Source organism: Bombina bombina, unplaced genomic scaffold (genome assembly GCF_027579735.1).
Source record: "Bombina bombina isolate aBomBom1 unplaced genomic scaffold, aBomBom1.pri scaffold_701, whole genome shotgun sequence".
NCBI lineage: Eukaryota > Metazoa > Chordata > Amphibia > Anura > Bombinatoridae > Bombina > Bombina bombina.
The window spans coordinates 27,167-54,061 of NW_026511611.1; the positions used below are offsets into that span (position 1 = coordinate 27,167).

General features: G+C 39.5%; 1 protein-coding gene across 1 annotated transcript in view; it reads left to right on the top strand.

Moving 5' to 3' along the window:
* Nucleotides 1–641: 641 nt before the first annotated feature.
* Nucleotides 642–26,895, top strand: part of LOC128643872 (glycine receptor subunit beta-like) — a gene marked incomplete at its 5' end in the record, with an annotated part of 191,207 nt that continues 164,953 nt past the window's right edge. Inside the window, one exon of the mRNA XM_053696644.1 lies at nt 642–871. Within this exon, the coding sequence (XP_053552619.1) occupies nt 642–871 (230 nt within the window). The remainder of the gene's footprint in view (nt 872–26,895) is intronic.

The window sequence follows — 26,895 nt, forward strand, 5'->3', positions numbered from 1 at the left end:
GCAGATTAGGGGTTAATAATTATAATGTAGGTGTCGGCGATGTCGGGGCGGCAGATTAGGGGATAATAAGTGTGAGATTAGGGGTGTTTAGACTCGGGGTTCATGTTAGGGTGTTAGGTGTAGACATAACTTTTATTTCCCCATAGGAATCAATGGGGCTGCGTTATGGAGTTTACGCTGCTTTTTTTGCAGGTGTTAGACTTTTTTTCAGCCGGTGGATTCCTATGGGGAAATCGTGCATGAGCACGTACGACCAGCTCACCGCTGATATTGGATATATTGGAGTGCGGTAATGAGCAAAATTTTGCTCAACGCTCACTTCTTGTCTTTTAACAACGGGTTTCTGAAAACTTGTAATACCAGCGCTGCAGGTAAGTGAGCGGTGAGGGAAAACTGCTCATTAGCACCACAATTTTTCCTACACTGAAATAACTATAAAAAAGGCTATATATGTGGATATGATGCTCTCTTCAGCTATAGTAAATTAGATTTTTAAAATCATTGATGCTGAATGAAAGATACCCAAGAGGACTTATTATTATTTAGTTTGATACCAGATTGTGAAGATGTGACATAAATACTGATTCTTATCTTCTGTAACAACCGTTTTTTAAGTACAATATTTTGTGTGTGTATTGCAGGATTACCGAGTTAATATATTTCTAAGACAAAGATGGAATGACCCACGTCTTAAACTACCAACTGATTTCCGTGGATCTGATGCACTTACAGTGGATCCAACTATGTTTAAATGTCTATGGAAACCTGATTTATTTTTTGCAAATGAAAAGATGGCAAATTTTCACGATGTTACCCAAGAAAATATACTTCTATTTATATTTCGTGATGGAGATGTCCTTCTTAGCATGCGGTGAGTTTTTTGTTCTTTTTTTCCCAATATTTACTAAATATTATGGTAGAAAAGTTTTATTTGACTTAAAAGATTACAATATAAAAATGTAGTCTTTTAATTCTTTAGCACATTTTGTTGTGAACCAAATAGAAAAGTACATATTTTAACATGTTATGTCTTTTAAAGGGACACAAAGTCAAAATTACATTCTCAAAGTACAGATAGATCATGCAGTTTACTTCTATTGTTGGCTACACACATATGCCTCTTGTCATTGGCTCACCAAATGCATTCCGTTAGATCCCAGTTGTGCTTTGCTGCTCTTGATATGACTTTAAAGAGTTATAAAACAGGTTGAGATCTGTGCATATCCTAAAAGGGCTAATTAATTTAAAATAGTTTGCATAAAAAAATTGTTTAAAAATTGCTGGCAAGTATTTTAAAATAATTTTCAAAAATAAGCAAAATGAATTACATAGCTAAGCTGTCTGGAACAACCGACTCCACCCCCTTTATCAGTGTTTAGACACAGGCATTGTATTTCAACTGAGTTCACAGCTTCTAGGCATGCTCCAGCAGATCATCCCTATGCACTTTTGCATTCTACCAAAACAACAATAGATATAGATACAGCCATAGAAGGACATGTGTGGGGGGAGTTAGAGCTTTACAATTCAGAAACTAAAAACAAAGGGTTAATGGCGAAGCACTGCAGTATAAATTTGGTAAAGTAATTAAAGTACATATTATTATATTTTGTCTCTATCCTAACTTGTTTTATGTCCTTTTAACTGTGTTTAATAAGGATGTACATTCGGTTCCTTAGTTAGGATCAGAAAATATGGAAGAAGACAGCCGCTTGTGACATTCGGCTATTTCTGATTCTGGATTTGCACAGATCTTAGTGTGTTGCACCTTAACAATCTGGCTCCGAAAAAGCTGAATGCCACGAATAGCTTCCTCCTTCCACATTCAGCAGTGAACGAAACTGCCGACTGTACATATCTACCTCCAAACATTCTGCAAAGTGATAGCTTGATCAGTGTAGGAGCTAGTTTATATGTCTTAATCTGGTCTCAGCAAGATATATAAACCTTCTCAAAAAACTGTTGAAGGGGTATAAGGATAATAGGCTTTTCTAAAAAGTATGACTCTGGGCAGCAAAACAATGATAATTCAGATTTTAAAACATTTTGCACCTGAGTGATAAAGAGTTTATCGCGGCTGTTTGCGCTCCCCGGGCTTACCGCTGGTATTACAAGTTGAAAGTAAACGTGATCGCTTGAGTGCAATCACTATTTACACTAGAATGATTACTGCAACTTCAGAGCTCTGGTTAACTGTTTCGCAAAACTAAAAAGTTGCGTAATACACATTAAAAATGCATTACATAGTTACACTCATAATAACGCCATCTAATAAAAACTATTTGAAAAAAAATATTATACACAAAAGTTATAGATGCTCAAAGATATGAGATGTCCGGTGTTAGAAAAAAAAAAAAGGCAGACAAAGGGCTTTAACATTAAGATACATACATATACATATTTAAAAATGTGTGTGTATATATATATATATATATATATATATAGAGAGAGAGAGAGAGAGAGAGAGAGAGAGAGAGAGAGAGAGAGAGAGAGAGAGAGAGAGAGAGAGAGAGAGAGAGAGAGAGAGAGAGAGAGAGAGAGAGAGAGAGAGAGAACAAAAAAACATCAGTTATACTGTATATAGAAATATTTATTTCTGAATAAACATATTCTGCTACGTACTTATATGGGGAATACATGAACGCACTCGCAAGATTGTAAGTAATAAAATGATAATTTTTTTTATTGTTTTCTCTAAGTATTGAGCTTTGGTTTTCCAGACAAATATAAGATAAGGAAGCAAATCTGTGAACACAAGGTGATAACATGAGATATGATATTACCTGAAACTCAACCTACTGCAATAGGCTGTGGTTTAAAAGCACAAAACCAGCTACTTCATATACACAAATAAACCTGAAAATGCAATTTCTCATACATTTTATACTCTGCAGCTGGTATAACAAGTCATTGAAAATACATTAATATAAAAACAATTTTACAGTGTACTCTCCCTTTAATTCCCTGTTAAAGGGACAGTCAACACCAGAATTGTTGTTGTTTTAAAAGATAGAAAATCCCTTAATTAACAATTCCTCAGTTTTGCATAATCAACACAGTTATAATTATATACGTTTTACCTCTGTAATTACCTTGTATCTAAGCCTCAGCAGACTGCCCCCTTATTTCAGTTCTTTTGACAGACTTGCATTTTAGCCAATCAGAGCTGTCTCCATGGTAAATTCATGTGCATGAGCTCAATGTTATCTATATGAAACACGCGAACTAATGCCCTCTAGTGGTGAAAAACTATCAAAATGCATTTAGATTAGAGGCGGCCTTCAAGGTCTAAGAAATTAGCATATGAACCTCCTAGGTTTAGCTTTCAACTAAAAATACCGAGAGAACAAAGCAAAATTGGTGATAAAAGTAAAATGGAAAGTTGTTTAAAATTACATGCCTTATTTGAAACATGAAAGTTTTTTTCGACTTGACTGTCCCTTTAAGCTGTAGAATCAAGTGATTTTAAAGTATTGTGTGGTAGTAGACCTAGCGCTATTGGGTGCACCTACAGCTCTCTTCAATGGGTCTCTTAGTAGACCTAGTGGGTTGCAATAATATGCAACAATGAAGTGAGCGCCTAAATATAAGGCTGAGGTGAAGTTAGTTCAATAGGTAGTAGTCATTTATTATGAACAAATAATTCCAGTGGAGATACACTTAAAATCATTTGCAATTATAAAATCATGGATCCATGATTTTAAATCAATCAAATCTTAAGGAAATGTAATATGTAATGTTCATAGTTAAAATGTTATAAACATAAGTTACATTCTTATCTTTTATTTCAATTTCCTAGTAAACCTTTTTTTTAGCATATACTCTATTACATTGATTACAAGTTATCTTTACCCAGCGTATTCCCTTTAGTCCTCATTGAAAGACAATGAAAAAACAGAAGCACACACAAGTTAAAGTGCATGATTTTCCTTTATTTTTTAAGGTAGAGCACATCATTAAAACCCTTTTACTGCCTGTTCTTTGTTGTTGCTGTTTTTACCCACCTTCTTTCTAGAACCAGTTTTTATTTGTTTTATCTTTCATCTGACTTCTTACAGTGCCAATGTACACACTGTATCAGGAGCGCACTCCAAAGTAAAGATCCTAAGAGTGCAAAGAATAAAATATCAATCTTTATAAAGGATCCTAAATAATAGCACTCTTTCTTCTTTGTGACCCTCAAACTTTTGCTTCCCTTTTTACAGTGCTATTCTGTCCCTGGTCTGAAGGACCTAATTACACTTAGTAAAAATACATATAAAAAAGTGCCGCAGATTCCAGAGTAAAATATCAAGTTTAAAAGTACACAAAACCCAAATTTTGTTTGTTCGTGATTTACTGGGAGAATTCAATTTTAAACAACCTGTAAACTTGCTTCTATTTTCTAATTTTTGTTCTCTTGGTATCCTTTGTTGAAAAGCATACCTAGGTAGGCTCAGGAGCTGCTGATTGGTGGTTGCATATATATGGCTCAATGACATGGCTCACATATCTGCATTGCTGTTTCTTCAGTGGGAGAAAAAAGTGCTATGCGCTGATTAATAGGTAAGCTGTATTTTCTAGCTGTCTCTCAAACAACTAAAAAAGGTATTGATACAAGGGATGAGAATATACAGTGCTAAAAAAAGTTTAACCTATATGATGGAGTGGTCAATGTAAAATTAAATTATATATCAGATGCACTTACACTTATAAATTCATAACAGTGAGTGGTATTAAAAATAATCAATTTATTACTGATAACAAATATATGTACAATATAAAAATCTCTTGGTAGTCACAAATACAGATAATCAATAGTATCTTAGGTTGGCCAACCATTAGGATAAAATATAACTATTGTTAAAATATAGACGTATGCGAGTGTATAGATTCACCTAAAATAGGTAATATCACAGAAGTGAATTCATGCAGAAATAAAATCTATATAAAACATAAATAAAAGCATATGTTCAACAATGGCAGTGCTAAATGTAGCATAAATAAAAAGAGAGAAGCGCTCAACCTGGGAACGAACAATAGCACAATCGCTTATTCTATGGCTAGTTACCACCCTAGAAGCAGCCACTTTTTCACAGAGAAGAACTTTCCTGTAGCATATAAGTCTGATCCTGACTTTAACAGTGCAGTCCAGCCCCGAAATACCAGGCAATCCCTCTCTGAACGAGAGAAACGGCAAAACCCCAGACGTACATTTCGGCCTATTGTGGGCCTCGTCAGTGAGGTGCAGCCATATCCCTCTAGGCACACTGAGCAACGGGTCCACGTCTGGATTCCCGCATCACACTTAGGGAGACTTCCCTAAGTGTCATAATTTGCATAAATAAAAAGAGAGAAGTGCTCAACCTGGGAACGAACAATAGCACAATAGCTTGTTCTATGACTAGTTACCACCCTAGAAGCAGCCTCTTTTTGCTCAATATGTGCCTTTCACAGAGAAGAACATTCCTGTAGCATATCAGTCTAATCCTGACTTTAACAGTGCAGTCCAGCCCCGAAATTCCAGGCAATCCCTCTCTGAACGAGAGAAACGGCAAAACCCCAGACGTACGTTTCGGCCTATTTTGTGCCTCGTCAGGCAAGTTATGACACTTAGGGAAGTCTCCCTAAATGTGATGCGGGAATCCAGACGTGGACCCGTTGCTCAGTGTGTCTAGAGGGATATGGCTGCACCTCACTGACGAGGCCCACAATAGGCCGATACGTACGTCTGGGGTTTTGCTGTTTCTCTCGTTCAGAGAGGGATTGCCTGGTATTTCGGGGCTGGACTGTACTGTGAAGTCAGGATCAGACTGATATGCTTCAGGAAAGTTCTTCTCTGTGAAAGGCACATGTTGAGCAAAAGAGGCTGCTTCTTGGGTGGTAACTAGCCATAGAACAAGCTTTTATGCTATTGTTCGTTCTCAGGTTGAGCGCTTCTCTCTTTTTATTTAATTATTAGTGCTAAATGTAGCGCCAGGCAGGAGGATTTCCCTGTTAAAAGAGTAAGCGTGTTCTATCCAGTAATGTCTGGTATTAGGCTTATTTCCAAAAAGATATGCAGACTGTCGTATAGAGTCTTAGGGGTAGATTTATCATGGTGCGAGCGGACATGACACAATGTAGCGTATCATGTCTGCTGCATATCGATAAATGCTGACAGCATACGCTGTCGGCATTTATCATTGCTCCAGCAGATCTTGTGAACTGCTGCTGTGATGCCACCCCCTGCAGATTCGTGGCCAATCGAACGCTAGCAGGGGGTGTCAATCAACCCGATTGTATTCGATCGGGTTGATTCCTGTCCGCGCAGACGGACAAGTTATGGAGCAGCGGTCTTTAGACCGCTGCTTCATAACTTCTGTTTCCGGCGAGCCTGAAGGCTCGTGCTGAAACAGGGGCATCAAGCTCCATACAGAGCTTGATAAATCGGCCCCATAGTCTTTAATTCAAATTGCAGTAATGTGCTGGTGTAATTGTTCACCTACTTTAATGCAAGTCCTGATGTTTAAGGGAAGACCGATTCTGGAGCCGGATAATGAAGTGTCCCCTGTCCGGTGTGCTCACAGCGTCTGTAGTTTAAAGTTTCCTGCAAGGGTTTACTTCAGGCTCTACGACTCTCCCCAAAGCTATGGTATCCAAACGCTGTATGTTCTCACCCCTTGTATCGATTGCAGTTTCTTCAACAAAGGATACCAAGAGAATGAAGCAGATTGAATAATAGAAGTATATTGGAACGTTGTTTAAAATTGTATTCTCTATCTGAATCATGAAATGAATTTTGGGTTTCATGTTTCTTTTAATGGGCACACATGATAATTAAAAACACTTATAGAAAAGCTGACTGAGTGAAGCACATCAGATTAATATAATAAAAATTGAAACCTAATTTTGCCACTGATATTTACAAGTAAGGAACTGCCTTTTTTGTATATCTGTCAATTATAAATTGAATCTTAAAGGGGCAGCAATGTCAAAATCATAGATGAGCTCTGGCAGCAGTGTTTGCAACAATGTTTATAGCAATGCAATACATAGTTGCGAACCCTATTGCCATAGACTGATAAGACATGTGCACGCTCCTATCAGCATACTCAAGTTTACTCTTCAACAAAGGATACCAAATTTCATAAGACAGAAACACCCCCGTCAGTAAATTGTAACATTTTTTTAAATCTGTATGCTCTATCTGAAACGTGAATATTTAATTTGCACTTTACGGTCCTTTTAATAGGCAAAAAAGGAGCTGTGTATTATTTAACCCCATAAGTGTGAATGACAACACGTGATTCTCATCCACACAATGTTTTTAATGCAAATGACACCCAGGTGTCATCATCCATGAAGGGTATTGCTGTCTGAGTCCATTGCTGCCCCGCTCCTGCACTTAACCCTCATGCCTGTTGATCTAGGCCTCTGGCATTGCTGGGGGAATCCAGGGATACCGGTGACATCACCACGTTTAAACCCGGTAGTGCTAGGAAGGACCACAGAGCTTAAAGGGACAGTAAACACCTTGTAATTACAAGACATGTACTGTATGTTGTGTTGCTATAGAATAAAATATCAGCCAAGTCTTAATGTTTCTAAAACTAATTAACATTCTTTTTACTGCAATTATTTTTCAGTAGCCACACTCCACCCATCATTTGCCTTATTTGGAGGAGCTAATTTGGGGTTTAGTCTGCAGACAACAAAGCTAGCAACCGTGATAAAGTTAATTTATAGTTAATTGTTTTGCAGTTGTTGTCAGTTCAAGCTATTTAGGGACAGATATGTAGCAGGGTTATAGCCTTGAGAAGTGTGAATTTCAAGGTCTGAGTTGGAAATTGCTATGTTTTACATCAAAATGGGCAAAATAAATAATACAATTATATTGCAAAGTTGTTTTTATTGTACATAACTAAACATAAAAAAAATATTAAGGTGTTTACTATCCTTTCTTTAAGACAAAGTCCCTATATAAATTTTAATAGTCAGGTGGTCACCGTGTTAATAGTGATCACCTGGCATTAATTAATTTGGGCTCTATGTACAGATCTAAGTTACATAACTGTACTGGAAGGCCCTTATTTATTTGAGGATAGACCTTTCTTTGTTCTATAGAATTTAGGGGGAAAACACAGATCCACTATTGTTAATAAACTTGTTTATTAACATTTTATTTAAAAAAACAATTTGTTTTCCACACTTTTAAATGCAGATTTCTTACATGTTATGATATATACATAAGGTATAGGCACAAAAATATAGCCTACAATCCCCAGTATCTCTAGCATACTTGAAAACATTACCCCCACTTTTATATTAATTTACCACTCTCCATCTTGTGTAAACCGTGACGTTTTAATGTATGCTGGGGTACTGGCTCTTGTAGGCTCTTATTGCTATGTGCTATATTTCTCTTGTTAAGTGTATCCAGTCCACGGATCATCCATTACTTGTGGGATATTCTCCTTCCCAACAGGAAGTTGCAAGATGATCACCCACAGCAGAGCTGCTATATAGCTCCTCCCCTCACTGCCATATCCAGTCATTCTCTTGCAACTCTCAACAAAGATGGAGGTAGTAAGAGGAGAGTGGTGTATTATAGTTAGTTTTTTAACTTCAATCAAAAGTTTGTTATTTTTAAATGGTACCGGAGTGTACTATTTTATCTCAGGCAGCTTTAGAAGAAGAATCTGCCTGCGGTTTCTATGATCTTAGCAGAAGTAACTAAGATCCACTGCCGTTCTCACATATTCTGAGGGGTGAGGTAACTTCAGAGGGGGAATGGCGTGCAGGTTATCCTGCAATAAGGTATGTGCAGTTAACATATTTCTAGGGATGGAATTTGCTAGAAAAATGCTGCTGATACCGGATTAATGTAAGTTAAGCCTAAATACAGTGATTTAATAGCGACTGGTATCAGGCTTATTACCAGAGATACATACTCTTATAAAAGTGCAATATAAAACGTTTGCTGGCATGTTTAATCGTTTTTATATATGCTTGGTGATAAAACTTATTGGGGCCTAGTTTTTTCCACATGGCTGGCTTGATTTTTGCCTAGAAACAGTTTCCTGAGGCTTTCCACTGTTGTAATATGAGTGGGAGGGGCCTATGTTAGCGCTTTTATGCACTGGAAACTATTTGAACCATCTTACTCATGATCCAAGAGGGTCAGTACATGACCACAGTGGACTTAAAGGATGCCTACCTTCACATTCCGATTCACAAGAATCATCATCGGTTCCTGAGATTTGCCTTTCTAGACAGGCATTACCAATTTGTAGCTCTTCCCTTCGGGTTGGCTACAGCCCCAATAATTTTTACAAAGGTTCTGGGCTCTCTTCTGGCGGTTCTAAGACCGCGAGGCATAGCGGTGGCTCCTTATCTAGACGACATCCTGATACAGGCGTCAAGCTTTCAAATTGCCAAGTCTCATACAGAGATAGTTCTGGCATTTCTGAGGTCGCATGGGTGGAAAGTGAACGAAGAAAAGAGTTATCTATCTCCTCTCACAAGGGTTTCCTTCCTAAGGGACTCTTATAGATTCTGTAGAAATGAAAATTTACCTGACGGAGTCCAGGTTATCAAAACTTCTAAATGCTTGCCGTGTTCTTCACTCCACTCTGCGCCCTGCAGTGGCTCAGTGCATGGAGGTAATCGGCTTAATGGTAGCGGCAATGGACATAGTGCCATTTGCGCGCCTGCATCTCAGACCGCTGCAATTATGCATGCTCAGTCAGTGGAATGGGGATTACACAGATTTGTCCCCTCTACTAAATCTGGATCAGGAAACCAGAGATTCTCTTCTCTAGCGGTTATCTTGGGTCCACCTGTCCAAGGGTATGACTTTTCGCAGACCAGATTGGACGATTGTAACAACGGATGCCAGCCTTCTAGGTTGGTGTGCAGTCTGGAACTCTCTGAAGGCTCAGGGATCGTGGACTGAGGAAGAGAAACTCCTCCCAATAAATATTCTGGAGTTAAGAGCTATATTCAATGCTCTTCTAGCTTGGCCTCAGTTAGCAACCCTGAGGTTCATCAGATTTCAGTCGGACAACATCATGACTGTGGCTTACATCAACCATCAAGGGGGAACCAGGAGTTCCCTAGCGATGTTAGCGAAGTCTCCAATATAATTCGCTGGGCAGAGTCTCATTCTTGCCACCTATCAGCAATCCATATCCCAGGTGTAGAGAACTGGGAGGCGGATTTTCTAAGTCGTCAGACTTTTCATCCGGGGGAGTGGGAACTCCATCCGGAGGTGTTTGCTCAATTGGTTCATCGTTGGGGCAAACCAGAACTGGATCTCATGGCGTCTCGCCAGAACGCCAAGCTTCCTTGTTATGGATCCAGGTCCAGGGACCCAGAAGCGACGCTGATAGATGCTCTAGCAGCTCCTTGGTTCTTCAACCTGGCTTATGTGTTTCCACCGTTTCCTCTGCTCCCTCGACTGATTGCCAAAATCAGACAGGAGAGGGCATCAGTGATTCTGATAGCGCCTGCGTGGCCACGCAGGACCTGGTATGCAGACCTAGTGGACATGTCATCCTTTCCACCATGGACTCTGCCTCTGAGACAAGACCTTCTCATACAAGGTCCTTTCAATCATCCGAATCTAATTTCTCTGAGACTGACTGCATGGAGATTGAAAGCTTGATTCTATCAAAGCGTGGATTCTCCGAGTCAGTCATTGATACCTTAATACGGGCACGAAAGCCTGTCACCAGGAAAATATATCACAAGATATGGCGTAAATATCTTCATTGGTGTGAATCCAAGAATTACTCATGGAGTAGGGTTAGGATATTGTCCTTCCTCCAAGAGGGTTTGGACAAAGGATTATCAGCTAGTTCTTTAAAGGGACAGATTTCTGCTCTGTCTATTCTTTTACACAAGCGTCTGGCAGAAGTTCCAGACGTTCAGTCATTTTGTCAGGCTTTAGTTAGAATTAAGCCTGTGTTTAAACCTGTTGCTCCTCCATGGAGCTTAAACTTGGTTCTTAAAGTTCTCCAAGGGGTTCCGTTTAAACCCCTTCATTCTATTGATATCAAACTTCTATCATGGAAAGTTCTTTTTCTGATGGCTATTTCCTCGGCTCGAAGAGTCTCTGAGTTATCTGACTTACATCGTGATTCTCCTTATCTGATCTTTCATTCAGATAAAGTAGTTCTGCGTACAAAACCTGGGTTTTTACCCAAGGTGGTTTCTAACAAGAATATCAATCAAGAGATTGTTGTTCCATCATTATGTCCTAATCCTTCTTCAAAGAAGGAACGTCTTTTGCATAATCTAGACGTAGTCCGTGCCTTGAAGTTTTACTCTGGACAGAGGAGAGGTCAAAAGGCCTCGGCAACCTCTCTTTCTTTTTGGCTTCGGAGTATAATCCGTTTAGCCTATGAGACTGCTGGACAGCAGCCCCCTGAAAGGATTACAGCTCATTCCACTAGAGCTGTGGCTTCCACCTGGGCCTTTAAAAATGAGGCTTCTGTTGAACAGATTTGCAAGGCTACGACTTGGTCTTCGCTTCATACCTTTTCCAAATTTTCCAAATTTGATACTTTTGCTTCTTCGGAGGCTGTTTTTGGGAGAAAGGTTCTACAGGCAGTGGTTCCTTCCGTTTAAGTTCCTGCCTTGTCCCTCCCATCATCCGTGTACTTTAGCTTTGGTATTGGTATCCCACAAGTAATGGATGATCCGTGGACTGGATACACTTAACAAGAGAAAACATAATTTATGCTTACCTGATAAATTTATTTCTCTTGTAGTGTATCCAGTCCACGGCCCGCCCTGTCCTTTTAAGGCAGGTATAAATTTTAATTAAACTACAGTCACCACTGCACCCTATGGTTTCTCCTTTCTTGGCTTGTTTCGGTCGAATGACTGGATATGGCAGTGAGGGGAGGAGCTATATAGCAGCTCTGCTGTGGGTGATCCTCTTGCAACTTCCTGTTGGGAAGGAGAATATCCCACAAGTAATGGATGATCCGTGGACTGGATACACTACAAGAGAAATAAATTTATCAGGTAAGCATAAATTATGTTTTAGCCAGCTTGCTTGTAAGTAATTTTCTGTATAACTGACCCTACATAACTATGGGCTAGATTACAAGTGAGGCGCAAACTGTTTTGCGCTAGCGCAATCTTGTTTTTTCAAGCCATTTTTATTTTGCTGATATTACAAGTGGAGTGAAATTATGCTAGTGCAATCGCCCTTCACACTTCAATCCTTACCGCGATCTCAGAGCGGTGGTTACCTGTATTCCGAAACTAAAAAGTTGCACAAAACAGTTAAAAAATACTTTACAAAGTACACTTACATTCATAATAACAATCGGCTAGATTACGAGTTTTGCGTTATGGGTGAAAAAGCAGCGTTAAAGGGACAGTTCACCCAAAAACTTTCTTCCCTTTAAATTATTCCCAATGATCCTTTTTACCTGCTAGAATGTATTAAATTGGTTGCAAGTGGCTCCTTTACTCATATTTCAGCATTTGAAATAGCTGATTTAGCTTGTGGTTTCCCAACCTATACTGAAAGTTTTGATACTGGCGTATACGCTATTGACAAGTCTAAGTAGACACAGCCAGCAGAAGAGATTACACCCTCAGTGGGGGGCATGATAGTTAAGTAATAAAAGGATAATTTTCCATTGTTCTCTCTATGTATTGAGCTTTGGTGTTCCAGACAAATATAAGATAAGGAAGCAAGTCTGTGTACATAAAAGTGATAACATAATGAGATCTGATATTACCTCAAGCTCAACCCATTGTAATAGGCTGTGGTTTCAAACCACAAAACCAGCTACTTCAGATACACAAATAAACCCGAAAATGCAACTTCTCAAATATTTTATACTCTGCAGTTGGTATAACAAGTCATTTTAAATACGTTTATGGAAAAACAATTTTACAGTGTACTGTCCCTTTAAGGCTCTTTTTCACTACCGTTGGTATTATGAGTCTTGCAGGTATTTCTGTACCGCACACTTTTTTGGCCGTAACGCAGCATAACAACCGCAGCTTTCAAAAAGTCCTTTTTCAATGGGACTTCTATAGCGCCGGTATTACGAGTTTGCCTGGGAGGCAAAAAAGTGAGCGGTACAGCCAATGCCGTCAAGATCCATACCGTAAACTGAAAGTCAGTAGTTATGGGCTTTGCGCTACAAATCTGTAACATAAAGCTCATAACTAAAGTGCTAAAAAGTACACGGATACCCATGCACTACCCATTAACCCCTAAACCGAGGCCCTCCTGCATCGCAAACACTATAATAAAAATATTAATCCCTAATCTGCCGCTCCCGACATCGCCACCACTATAATAAACATATTAACCCCTAAACCGCTGTACTCCTGCATCGCAAACACTAGTTAAATATTATTAACCCCTAATCTGCTGTCCCTAACATCGCCGCAACCTACATTACTGTCATTAACCCCTAATCTACCGCCCCCAACGTCGCTGCCACTATACTCTGGTTATTAACCCCTAAACCTAACCCTAAGTCTAACCCTAACACCCCCTACTTTAATATAATTAAAATAAATCTAAATAAAACCTACTATTAATAACTAAATAATTCCTATTTAAAACTAAATACCTGTAAAATAAACCTTAAGCTAACTACAATATAACTAATATTGTAGCTATTTTACGGCTAGATTACGAGTTGTGCGTTAAGGTAAAAAAGCAGCGTTAAGAGGTCCTAACGCTGTTTTTTCACTACCGCTGCTATTACGAGTCTTGAAGGTTTAGGGTCACCGCACACTTCTTTGGCCTTACCGCAAAACGACTTACGTAAACTTTGTAAAGTCTTTTCTTCTACAAGATATGACGAGTCCACGGATTTCATTTTTACTCGTGGGATTTATCCTCCTGCTAACAGGAAGTGGCAAAGAGCACCACAGCAGAGCTGTATATATAGCTCCTCCCTTTCCTCCACCTCCAGTCATTCTCTTTGCTTGTGTTAGTAATAGGAAGAGGTAAAGTGAGGTGTTAGTTTTAGATTCTTCAATCAAGAAGTTTTTTATTTTAAAATGGTACCGGTGAGTACTATTTTCCTCATGGAGATATGGATTAAGATATGAAGAAATTTTTCTGCCCTGTGGTTGATGATCTTAGCAGACGTTACTAAGATCCATTTTGGTTACCACAGAACTTCTGAAGGTAGTGCAAGAAATCTTCAGTGTGGAGAACGGTGTCATGCTACAAGCAGCATTGAGGTATGTTCAGTCTTTTTTTTCTGAGGAGACATGTTATATCAGAACTGGCTGACATTTTTCCCTGCAAGGGAAGGGGTAAGCAGTAGACCTGTATGACTGAGGGTGTTACTGAAATTCCTGTGTTTTATACATATTGCTATTACGGTTTGCATATCTATATTGGGGCTTGACACTGGGAGAGGCAGCTTGACATGTATATATTTTATATTTAAGGTTAGTAGGGCTGCAGTTATTTTTTAGACGATTGTTAATACAGGGGACCACATGGCTTTATTTTTTCAAACTGCTTCCCATGCGGTTAGGCAGACTTTGATGCGACTTCCATGATGGGCGGGCCTGTTTCGCGCGCTCAGACGCGCAGTTTTCTCTCACTAAGAAGGCAGCAGGCATTAGCTCCGGTGGGGCCTAAAGTTGTTCTCCAGTCACCGGATCGTTGTCAAGTCAATTTTCAGTACCCTGAGGGCAGGTAGGTGCCACAGCAGAGCAGGGGCCATTTTCATTGTTAAAATATATTTTTTTAATTAAAATGTCTCTTTAAAGGGTAACTTTTGTCTGAGGGAGAACTTTCGGACCCAGAAAGTATGTTACCTCAGACAGATTCGGACGTCATGTCTTTTAAATTTAAGCTAGAACACCTCCGCCTGTTACTTCGGGAGGTCTTAGCGACTCTGGATGACTGTGACCCTTTTATGGTACCACCAGAGAAATTGTGTAAAATGGGCAAATATCTAGAAGTACCCGCTTACACTGATGTTTTTCCGGTTCCTAAGAGAATTTCGGAGATTATAAAGAAGGAATGGGACAGACCGGGTATACCGTTCTCTTCTCCTCCTAATTTCAAGAAAATGTATCCCATATCAGACACCATTCGGGACTCTTGGCAGACTGTCCCTAAGGTGGAGGGAGCTATATCTACCCTGGCTAAGTGTACAACTATTCCTATTGAGGACAGTTGTGCTTTCAAAGACCCTATGAATAAGACGTTAGAGGGTCTTCTAAAGAAAGTGTTTATTCAACAGGGTTTCCTTTTACAACCAACAGCCTGCATTGTTCTAGTTACTACTGCAGTGGCTTTTTGATTTGATGCTCTAGAAGAGTCTCTGAAGGTTGAGACTCCTTTGGAGGATATTTTAGATAGAATTAAGGCTCTCAAGCTAGCTAATTCTTTTATTACCGATGCCGCCTTTCAAATTGCTAAGTTGGCGGCAAAAAAATGCAGGATTTGTCATTTTAGTGTGTAGAGCGTTATGGTTAAAATCGTGGTCTGCTGATGTGTCATCTAAATCAAAGCTCTTAGCTATTCCTTTCAAGAGTAAGACCCTATTCAGGCCTGAGTTGAAGGAAATCATTTCTGACATTACTGGAGGTAAAGGTCACGCTCTTCCTCAGTATAAGTCTGTTAAGATGAGGGGTAAACAAAATAATTATTTATCTCCTCCGATAAATCTGGATCAGGAGACCAGAGACTCTCTTCTTTGGTGGTTGTCACCGGATCATCTGTCCCAAGGGACGTGTTTCCGCAGACCCTCGTGGGTGATAGTGACAACGGACGCCAGTCTGCTGGGCTGGGGTGCAGTCTGGAATTCTCTGAAGGCTCAGGGTGTATGGACTTAGGTGGAGTCTCTACTTCCAATCAATATTCTGGAATTGAGAGCAATATTCAATGCGCTTCAGGCATGGCCTCAGTTGGCTTCAGCCAAATTCATCAGATTCCAGTCGGACAACATCACGACTGTGGCTTACATCAATCAGGGAGGATCGAGGAGTTCCTTAGCGATGACAGAGGTATCCAAAATAATTTAAGGGGCGGAGACCCACTCTTGTTATCTGTCAGCAATCTACATCCCAGGAGTGGACAACTGGGAAGTGGACTATTTAAGCCGCCAGGCTTTTCATCCGGGGGAGTGGGAACTCCATCCGGAGGTATTTGCCTCACTGATTCTCCAATAGGGCAGACCGGAATTGGATCTGATGGCGTCTCGACAGAATGCCAAGCTCCCAAGATACGGATCCAGGTCGAGGGATCCTCAGGCCGAACTAGTAGATGCCTTGGCAGTGCCTTCGTCGTTCAACCTAACTTATGTGTTTCCACAGTTTCCTCTCCTTCCCCGGGTGATTGCTCGGATCAAACAGGAGAGAGCTTCGGTAATTCTAATCGCACCTGCGTGGCCACGCAGGACTTGGTATGCAGATCTAGTGGACATGTCCTCTCTGCCTCAGTGGAAACTCCCAGTGAGGCAGGACCTTCTCATTCAGGGTCCTTTCCAACATCCAAATCTAATTTCTCTGCAGCTGACTGCTTGGAGATTGAATGCTTGATTTTATCTAAGCAGGGATTCTCTGATGCGGTCATTGATACTCTGATTCAGACACGTAAGCCTGTCACTAGGAAGATCTATCATAAGATATGGCGTAAATATCTTTTTTGGTGTGAATCCAAGGGCTACTCATGGAGTAAGGTTAGGATTCCCAAGATTATGTCTTTTCTCCAAGAAGGATTGGAGAAAGGGTTGTCAGCGAGTTCCTTAAAGGGACAGATCTCTGCTTTGTCAATTTTCCTTCATAAACTTTTGGCAGATGTTCCAGACGTTCAGTCTTTTTGTCAGGCTTTAACCAGAATTAAGCCTGTGTTTAGACAGATTGCTCCGCCCAGGAGTTTGAATTTAGTTCTCAATGTTCTTCAAGGGGTTCCGTTTGAACCTATGCATTCCATAGATATTAAGCTGTTATCTTGGAAAGTTTTGTTTTTGGTTGCTATTTCTTCTTCTCGTAGAGTTTCTGAGATTTCAGCATTACAATGTGATTCACCTTATCTTATCTTCTATTCTGATAAGGTAGTTTTACGTACCAAACCTGGTTTCCTTCCTAAGGTTGTTTCTAATAAGAATATTAATCAGGAAATTGTTGTTCCTTCATTATGTCCTAATCCTTCTTCTAAGAAGGAGTGTAAGTTGCATAACTTGGACGTGGTCTATGCCTTGAAGTTTTACTTGCAGGCAACTAAGGATTTCCGTCAATCATCTTCATTATTCATTGTTTATTCTGGAAAGCATAGGGGTCAGAAAGCTACGGCTACCTCTCTTTCTTTTTGGCTGAAGAGTATCATCCTTCTGGCGTAGAATTACGGCTCATTCTTCTAGGGCTGTGACTTCCTCATGGGCATTTAAAAACGATGCTTCTGTTGAACAGATTTGCAAGGCTGTAACTTGGTCGTCTCTTCACACTTTTTCCAAATTTTCCAAATTTGATACTTTTGCTTCTTCTGAGGCTGGTTTTGGGAGAAAGGTTCTTCAAGCAGTGGTGCCTTCCGTTTAGGTCTTTGTCTTGTCCCTCCTTTTCATCCGTGTCCTGTAGCTTTGGTATTGTATCCCACAAGTAAGGATGAAATCCGTGGACTCGTCATATCTTGTAGAAGAAAAGTAAATGTATGCTTACCTGATAAATTCATTTCTTCTACGATATGACGAGTCCACGGCCCACCCTGTCATTTTTTAAGACAGATTTAGATTATATTTTTTTTATCAACTTCAGTCACCTCTGCACCTTTGGCTTTTCTTTTCTCTTCCTAACTTCGGTCAAATGACTGGAGGTGGAGGGAAGGGAGGAGCAATATATACAGATCTGCTGTGTTGCTCTTTGCCACTTCCTGTTAGCAGGAGGATAAATCCCACAAGTAAGGATGAAATCCGTGGACTCGTCATATCGTAGAAGAAATTAATTTATCAGCTAAGCATAAATTTACTTTTTTCTATGGGACTTCCATAGCGCCGGTATTACGAGTCTGTCCTGGGAGGCCAAAAAGTGAGCGGTACACCCTACCCCGTCAAGAGTCCTAACGCATTTAAAAGTCAGTAGTTAAGAGTTTTAAGGTACAACGTCGTAACATAAAACTCATAACTAAAGTGCTAAGAAGTACACTAACACCCATAAATTAACTATTGACCCCTAAACCGAGGCCCTCCCGCATCGCAAAAACTAAAATTAAATTTTTAACCCCTAATCTGCCGCTCCGGACACCGCCGCCACCTACATTATATTTATGAACCCCTAATCTGCTGCCCCCAACATCACTGCCACCTACATTATATTTATGAACCCCTAATCTGCTGCCCCCAATATCGCTGCCACCTACATTATATTTATGAACCCCTAATCTGCTGCCCCCAATATCGCTGCCACCTACATTATATTTATTAACCCCTAATCTGCCGCCCCCAATGTCGCCACAACCTACCTACACTTATTAACCCCTAATCTGCCGTCCCCAACGTCGCAGCAACTATAATAAACATATTAACCCCTAAACCGCCACACTCCCGCCTAGCAAACATTAGTTAAATATTATTAACCCCTAATTTGCCGTCCCTAACATCTCCGCCACCTACCTACACTTTTTTTTTTATTTTATTTTTTTTTATTTTTATTAGTAACGATTAAGAACAAAAATACAATATCAAAAGAAAAAAACAAAGGCAATACAGATACAGGTTCGAAGCCAATATACACCATTCTTATACTCCTGTATATTTTTATATCTTGTCTAGTCTACTTTGTTATTTAAGAAATTATCTGTTAAACAATTGGCAAATTTCTTGAGGAATATGCTTTTCGTATATTTATAGTTCTTTTCTAGGGATGAGAAGTTACAGAGAGAGATGGAAACAGAGAGAGAAGAAAAAAAAACAAACAAACAAAAAAACCTCACCTACCTACACTTATTAACCCCTAATCTGCCGCCCCAACGTCGCTGCCATTATACTAAATTTATTAACCCCTAAACCTAAGTCTTACCCTAACCCTAACACCCCCCTAACTTAAATATAATTACAATAAATCTAAATAAAAATTCCTATCATTACCTAAATTATTCCTATTTAACTAAATACTTACCTATAAAATAAACCCTAAGCTAGCAACAATATAACTAATAGTTACATTGTAGCTAGCTTAGGGTTTATTTTTATTTTACAGGCAAGTTTGTATTTATTTTAACTAGGTAGAATAGGTATTAAATATTTATTAACTATTTAATAACTACCTAGATAGAATAAATACAAAAGTACCTGTAAAATAAAACCTAACCTAAGTTACAATAAAACCTAACACTACACTATAATTAAATAAATTTACTAAATTAAATACAATTACCTAAATTAAATTAGCTAAAGTACAAAACCCCCCCACTAAATTACAGAAAATAATAAACAAATTACAGATATTTAAACTAATTACACCTAATCTAATAGCCCTATCAAAATAAAAAAAGCCCCCCCCAAAATAAACAAAAACCCCTAGCCTAAATTAAACTACCAAAAGCCCTTAAAAGGGCCTTTTGCGGAGCATTGCGCCAAAGTAATCAGCTCTTTTACCTGTAAAAAGAAATACAAACAACCCCCCCGACAGTAAAACCCACCACCCACACAAACAACCCCCCAAATAAAATACTATCTAAAAAAAAACTAAGCTCCCCATTGCCCTGAAAATGGCAGTTAGCTCTTTTGCAGGCCCAAACCTTAACCTAAAAATAAAACCCACCCAATACATACTTAAAAAAACCTAACACTAATCCCCTGAAGATCGACTTACAGTTCTGAAGACCGGACATCCATCCTAAAGGAAGCGGCAGAAGTCTTCATCCAACCGGGCCGAAGTCCTCAACGAAGCCGGGAGAAGTCTTCATCCAAGCCGGGTGAAGTGGTCCTACAGACGGACAGAAGTCTTCATCCAGACGGCATCTTCTATCTTCATCCATCCGACACGGAGCGGGTCCATCTTCAAGACATCCGACGCGGAGCATCCTCTTAATCCGACGACTACCCGACGAATGAAGGTACCTTTAAGTGATGTCATCCAAGATGGCGTCCCTTAGATTCCGATTGGCTGATAGGATTCTATCAACCAATCGGAATTAAGGTAGAAAAAATCCTATTGGCTGATGCAATCAGCCAATAGGATTGAGCTTGCATTCTATTGGCTGTTCCAATCAGCCAATAGAATGTGAGCTCAATTCTATTGGCTGATTGGATCAGCCAATAGGATTGGACTTCAATCCTATTGTCTGATTGCATCAGCCAATAGGATTTTTTCAACCTTAATTCCAATTGGCTGATAGAATTCTATCAGCCAATCGGAATCTAAGGGACGCCATCTTGGATGACATCACTTAAAGGTACCTTCATTCGTCGGGTAGTCGTCAGATGAAGAGGATGCTCCGCGTCGGATGTCTTGAAGATGGACCTGCTCCGCGTCGGATGGATGAAGATAGAAGATGCCGTCTGGATGAAGACTTCTGCCTGTCTGGAGGACCACTTCGCCCGGCTTGGATGAAGACTTCTCCCGGCTTCTTTGAGGACTTCGGCCTGGTTGGATGAAGACTTCTGCTGCTTCCTTGAGGATGAATGTTCGGTCTTCAGAACTGTAAGTCGATCTTCAGGGGGTTAGTGTTAGGTTTTTTAAGGGTGTATTGGGTGCGTTTTATTTTTTGGTTAGGGTTTGGGCCTGCAAAAGAGCTAACTGCCCTTTTAAAGGCAATGCCCATCCAAATGCCCTTTTTCAGGGCAATGGGGAGCTTAGGTTTTTTTAGATAGTATTTTATTTGGGGGGTTGTTTGTGTGGGTGGTGGGTTTTACTGTTGGGGGGGATGTTTGTATTTCTTTTTACAGGTAAAAGAGATAATTACTTTGGGGCAATGCCCCGCAAAAGGCCCTTTTAAGGGCTATTGGTAGTTTAGTTTAGGCTACGGTTTTTTTTTTATTTGGGGGGGGGCTTTTTTTATTTTGATAGGGCTATTAGATTAGGTGTAATTAGTTTAAATATCTGTAATTTGTTTATTATTTTCTGTAATTTAGTGTTTTCTTTTGAACTTTAGCTAATTTAATTTAGGTAATTTATATTTAATTTAGTAAATTTATTTAATTATAGTGTAGTGTTAGGTGTTATTGTAACTTAGGTTAGGTTTTATTTTACAGGTACTTTTGTATTTATTTTAGGTAGTTATTAAATAGTTAATAACTATTTAATAACTATTGTACCTAGTTAAAATAAATACAAACTTGCCTGTGAAATAAAAATAAACCCTTAGCTAGCTACAATGTAACTATTAGTTACATTGTAGCTAGCATAGGGTTTATTTTATAGTTAAGTATTTAGTTTTAAATAGGAATAGTGTAGTTAATTATAGTAATTTTATTTAGATTTATTTAAATTATATTTAAGTTAGGGGGTGTTAGGATTAGACTTAGGTTTAGGGGTTAATACATTTAGCATAGTGGTGGCGACGTTAGGGGCTTCAGATTAGGGGTTAATAAGTGTAGGTAGGTTGCGGCGACATTGGGTGCGGCAGATTAGGGGTTAATAAATATAATGTAGGTGTCAGCGATGTTGGGGGCATCAGATTAGGAGTTCATAAGTATAATGTAGGTGGCGGCGGTGTCCAGAGCGGCAGATTAGTGGTTAAAAAATATAATGCAGGTGTCGGGGGCGGCAGATTAGGGGTTAATAAGTGTATGATTAGGGGTGTTTAGACTCCGGGTTCATTTTAGGGTGTTAGGTGTAAACATAAAATGTGTTTCCCCATAGGAATCAATGGGGCTGCGTTACTGAGTTTTACGCTGCTTTTTGGCAGGTGTTAGACTTTTTCTCAGTCGGCTCTCCCCTTTGATTCCTACGGGGAAATCGTGCACGAGCACGTACGACCAGCTCACCGCTTCCTTAAGCAGCGCTGGTATTGGAGTGTGGTATTGAGCAACATTTTGCTCAACGCTCACTTCTTGCCTTTAACGACGGGTTAGCAGGTAAGTGAGCAGTGGCACAAAACTGCTCGTTAGCACCGCATAGCCTCTAACACAAAACTCGTAATCTAGCCGTTTTTATTTCACAGCTAAGTTTGTATTTATTTTAACTAGGTAGAAAAGTTACTAAATAGTTATTAACTATTTACTAACTACCTAGCTAAAATAAATACAAATTTACCTGTAAAATAAAACCTAACCTGTCTTACACTAACACCTAACCTAACCTTACACTACAATTAAATAAATTACATTAAATCCAATTAACTAATTACAAAAAACCCACTAAATTACACAAAAAATAAAAATAAATTATCAGATATTTAAACTAATTACACCTAATCTAATAGCCCTATCAAAATAACAAAGCCCCCCCCCCCCCCAAAGGGCCTTTTGCGGGGCATTGCCCCAAAGAAATCAGCTCTTTCACCTGTAAAAAAAATATACAAATAACCTTCCAACAGTAAAACCCACCACCCTTACAACCAACCCCCCAAATAAAATCCTAACTTAAAAACCTAAGCTCCCCATTGCCCTGAAAAGTGCATTTGGATGGGCATTGCCCTTAAAGGGCATTTAGCTCTTTTTACGCACAAACCCTAATCTAAAAATAAAACCCACCCGATAAACCCTTTAAAAAAAACCTAACACTAACCCCTTGAAGATCACCTTACAGTTTTTGAAGACCCGACATCCATCCTCAATGAAGCCAGCAGATGGCATCTTCTACCTTCATCTATCTGGCGCGGAGCGGGTCCATCTTCAAGACATCCATCGCGGAGCATCCTCTTCTTACGACGGCTCTTCTTGAATGAAGGTTTCTTTAAGTGACGTCATCCAAGATGGCGTACCTTGAATTCCGATTGGCTCATAGAATTCTATCTGCCAATCGGAATTAAAGGTGACAAAATCCTATTTTCTGATGCAATCAACCAATAGGATTGAGCTTGCATTCTATTGGCTGATTGGAACAGCCAATAGAATGTGAGCTCAATCCTTTTGGCTGATTGGATCAGCCAATAGGAATTTTTCACCTTTAATTCCGATTGGCTGATAGAATCCTATCAGCCAATCAGAGTTCAAGGGACGCCATCTTGGATGACGTCACTTAAAGGAACCTTCATTCAAGAAGAACCGTCGTAAGAAGAGGATGCCGGATGTCTTGAAGATGGACCCGCCTCCGCGCCGGATGGCTGTAGATAGAAGATGCCGTCTGGATGAAGACTTCTGCCTGTCTGGAGGACCACTTCTTGCCGCTTGGATAAAGACTTCTCCCGGCTGGATGAGGATGGATGTCCGGTCTTCAAAAACTGTAAGTGGATCTTCGGGGGTTAGTGTTAGGTTTTTAAAGTGTTTATTGGGTGGGTTTTATTTTTAGATTAGGGTTTGGTGGAAAAAGAGCTAAATACCCTTTTAAGGGCCATTGGTAATTTATTGCAGGCTAGGGTTTTTATTTTATTTTGGGGGGGGGCTTTTTTATTTTCATAGGGCTATTAGATTAGGTGTAATTAGTTTAAATATTTGATCATTTCTTTTTTATTTTGTGTAATTTAGTGGGTTTTTTTTTATAATTTAGTTAATTGTATTTAATTAATGTAATTTATTTAATTTAGGTGTTTAGTGTAACTCAGGTTAGGTTTTATTTTACAGGTAAATTTGTATTTATTTTAGCTAGGTAGTTAGTAAATAGTTAATAACTATTTACTAACTAGTCTACCTAGTTAAAATAAATACAAACTTAGCTGTGAAATAAAAATAAAACCTAAGATAGCTACAACATAATTATTAGTTATATTGTAGCTAGCTTAGGGTTTATTTTTTAGGTATTTAGTTTTAAATAGGAATTATTTAGTTATTAATAGTAGGTTTTATTTAGATTTATTTTAATTACATTAAAGTTAGTGGATGTTAGGGTTACGGTTAGACTTAGGTTTAGGGGTTAATACCTTTAGTATAGTGGCGGCGACTTTGGGGGCGGCAGATTAGGGGTTAATAAGTGTAGGTAGGTGGCGGTGATGTTAGGGGCGGCAGATTAAGGGTTAATAAGTGAAATGTAGGTGGCGGCGACATTGGGGCGGCAGATTAGGGGTTAATAACTGTAATGTAGGTGGCGGCGGTGTCGGGGTCGGCAGATTAGGGGTTAATAAGTGTAATGTAGGTGGCGGCGATGTTGGGGCGGCAGATTAGGGGTTAATAAGTGTAGGTAGGTGTTGGAGACATTGGGGAGGCAGATTAGGGGTTAATAAGTGTAATGTAGGCGTAGCAGATTAGGGGTTAATAAGTATAATGTAGGCGTGGCAGATTAGGGGTTAATAAGTGTAATGTAGGCGTGGCAGATTAGGGGTTAATAAGTGTAATGTAGGTGTCGACGATGTCAGGGGCAGCAGATTAGGGGTGTTTAGACTCGGGGTTTATGCTAGGGTGTTAGGTGTAAACATAACTTTTCTTTCCCCATAGGAATCAATAAGGGCTGCTTTACGGAGCTTTATGCTGCTTTATTGCAGGTGTTAGGCTTTTTTTAGCCGGCTCTCCCCATTGATGTCTATGGGGAAATCGTGCACGAGCACGTAAAACCTGCTCACCGCAGCACTGGTATTGTAGTGCGATATGGAGCTCAATGTTGCTTTACGCTGCAATATTGCCTGCTAACGCCGGGTTTTTGTAAACCTACCAGCGCTGTAAGGAGGTGAGCGGTGACAATAACTTGCAAGTTAGCACCGCGCCGCTTATAATGCAAAACTCGTAATCTAGCCGAATGTCTAATAAAAGTTATTTAAAAAAAAAAATATTGCACAAAAAAGTTATAAGGGCTCAAAGATAGGAGATTTCAGGTGTAAGAAAAAAAAAAAGGCCGGCAATTAGCTTTAGCATTGAGACACATACATATACATTGCTAAAGATGTATATGTATGTATGTGTGTATGTATATATATATATATATATATATATATATATATATATATATATGTATATATATATATATATATATATATGTGTGTGTGTGTGTGTGTCTATGTGTACATATATATATTAAAGGACCAGTACACTCAACAATAAAGTGCTCATTATCAGTAATAGTGCAGTATGTAGTGAATGATAAGCAAACAGTGAATATATATATTTTTAAATATGTAATAGTTATACCTTTTTAATCCATTTTTAAATCAATTTCTTTACTTTGTAACTCAATGCCCCTGGAACACCCAGACAAAAGGGCTGTACTTCCAAGCTCTCTTAGCCCGCCCTGTGGCCTAGCAAATTGTTTTATTTAATTCTATTCAAAGTGGGGGGGTTTCAGTACGCAAGCGCAATTTACATAGGAGCGCGCCCTCTAAGTCAATAGTGTCCGCGCATGCAATCGGTGGCACGCTTCAATCGCTGTGTCAGATAGCAACGCTGTGTCAGACTGATCCCGGCGGACAGTGTACATCTAGCAACATAGCAGCTCCATGCTGGTGTTTCTTACAAGCTGCGAGAGAGAAGGGGGGATCTGTTCCCAGGCTCAGAGCAGTACTTTCTTGATAGCTAGCTGAAGCTGACGTAGCTTACTGTGCCGTCCCCAGCTTTCTGTGATATTATGTAGAGAAGCAGCTGGACAGGTGACAGCTTTCTTTACTTCCCTCAGACATGCGCAACAGCTCCACGATCCGGGTTCTAAGAAAAGTGTTCACATTTGAACACGGACACGTATTTTATGTGGTGCAAGCCCGTGTTCACTCTTGGGGTGACGTCACCACCATGTGTGTCGCATGCATGCTTAGAGGAAGCAAGTTTTTGGAACTTGTATTAGGAACACAACCCGAAAAGCGCAAACATGAAAATCCTAGCAGGGTTTTCACTTACAAAAAAATTAAATACAGAGCCACTTGTAATCTAGCCCTATATGTTTAACCCCTGAAAGGTAAAATCTTGTTTGGGAGTTGAAAGACAGGACACCTAAATTTGGGGTACAAATTTTATTTAACCCTTTATGTGTTGTATTATATGCTAGTATGTAAGCCTTTTTACTGTTTTTACAGTTTTTTTCAGTGCTTATGGGGTTAGGATTAATCAGTGATACATTGTGCCTCTTTCGCCCCTTCGGGGTTAAATATCTGTGTGCTGTATTCTGCCTATTTGCTTCTGTTTATCTATAATACTTAAAGTGATAGTACATTCATATCACTAACTTTGCACTATATTACAGCTTTAAATAATAAATATCAGTTGAGACTCTCATTTTTATTTTAAATATTGTGACCTAATAAATAACTTTTTTATATTACCCCATTACTTGTTTCCTGTCCACCTCCGTGTTAAATATCTTTTTAACCAGCTAGCAGGAGATGCACCATACACCCTATGTATTTCTCTTGTTAAGTGTGTTCAGTCCACGGGTCATCCATTACTTATGGGATATATTCTCCTTCCCAACAGGAAGTTGCAAGAGGATCACCCAAGCAGAGCTGCTATATAGCTCCTCCCCTCACATGTCATATCCAGTCATTCTCTTGCAACCCTCAACAAAGAAGGAGGTCGCGAGAGGAGCTGGAGTTTTTACTTAACTATTCTTCAATCAAAAGTTTGTTATTTTAAATGGCACCGGAGTGTGCTGTTTTTCTATCTCAGGCAGTATTTGGAAGAAGAAACTGCCTGCGTTTGTTTTCTATGATCTTAGCAGGCGTAACTAAGATCCACTGGCTGTTCTCAACATTCTGAGGAGTGGGGTAACTTCAGAAACTGGGAATAGCATGCGGGGTCCTCCGCAAATGAGGTATGTGCAGTACTTTATTTTCTGGGAATGGAATTGACTAAGAAAATACTGCTGTTACCGTATGATGTAAGTACAGCCTTAAATGCAGTAGTGGCAACTGGTATCAGGCTGATAAATGTATGCGCAGTCGAGTTATTTTCTAGGGACTAGAATTTGACT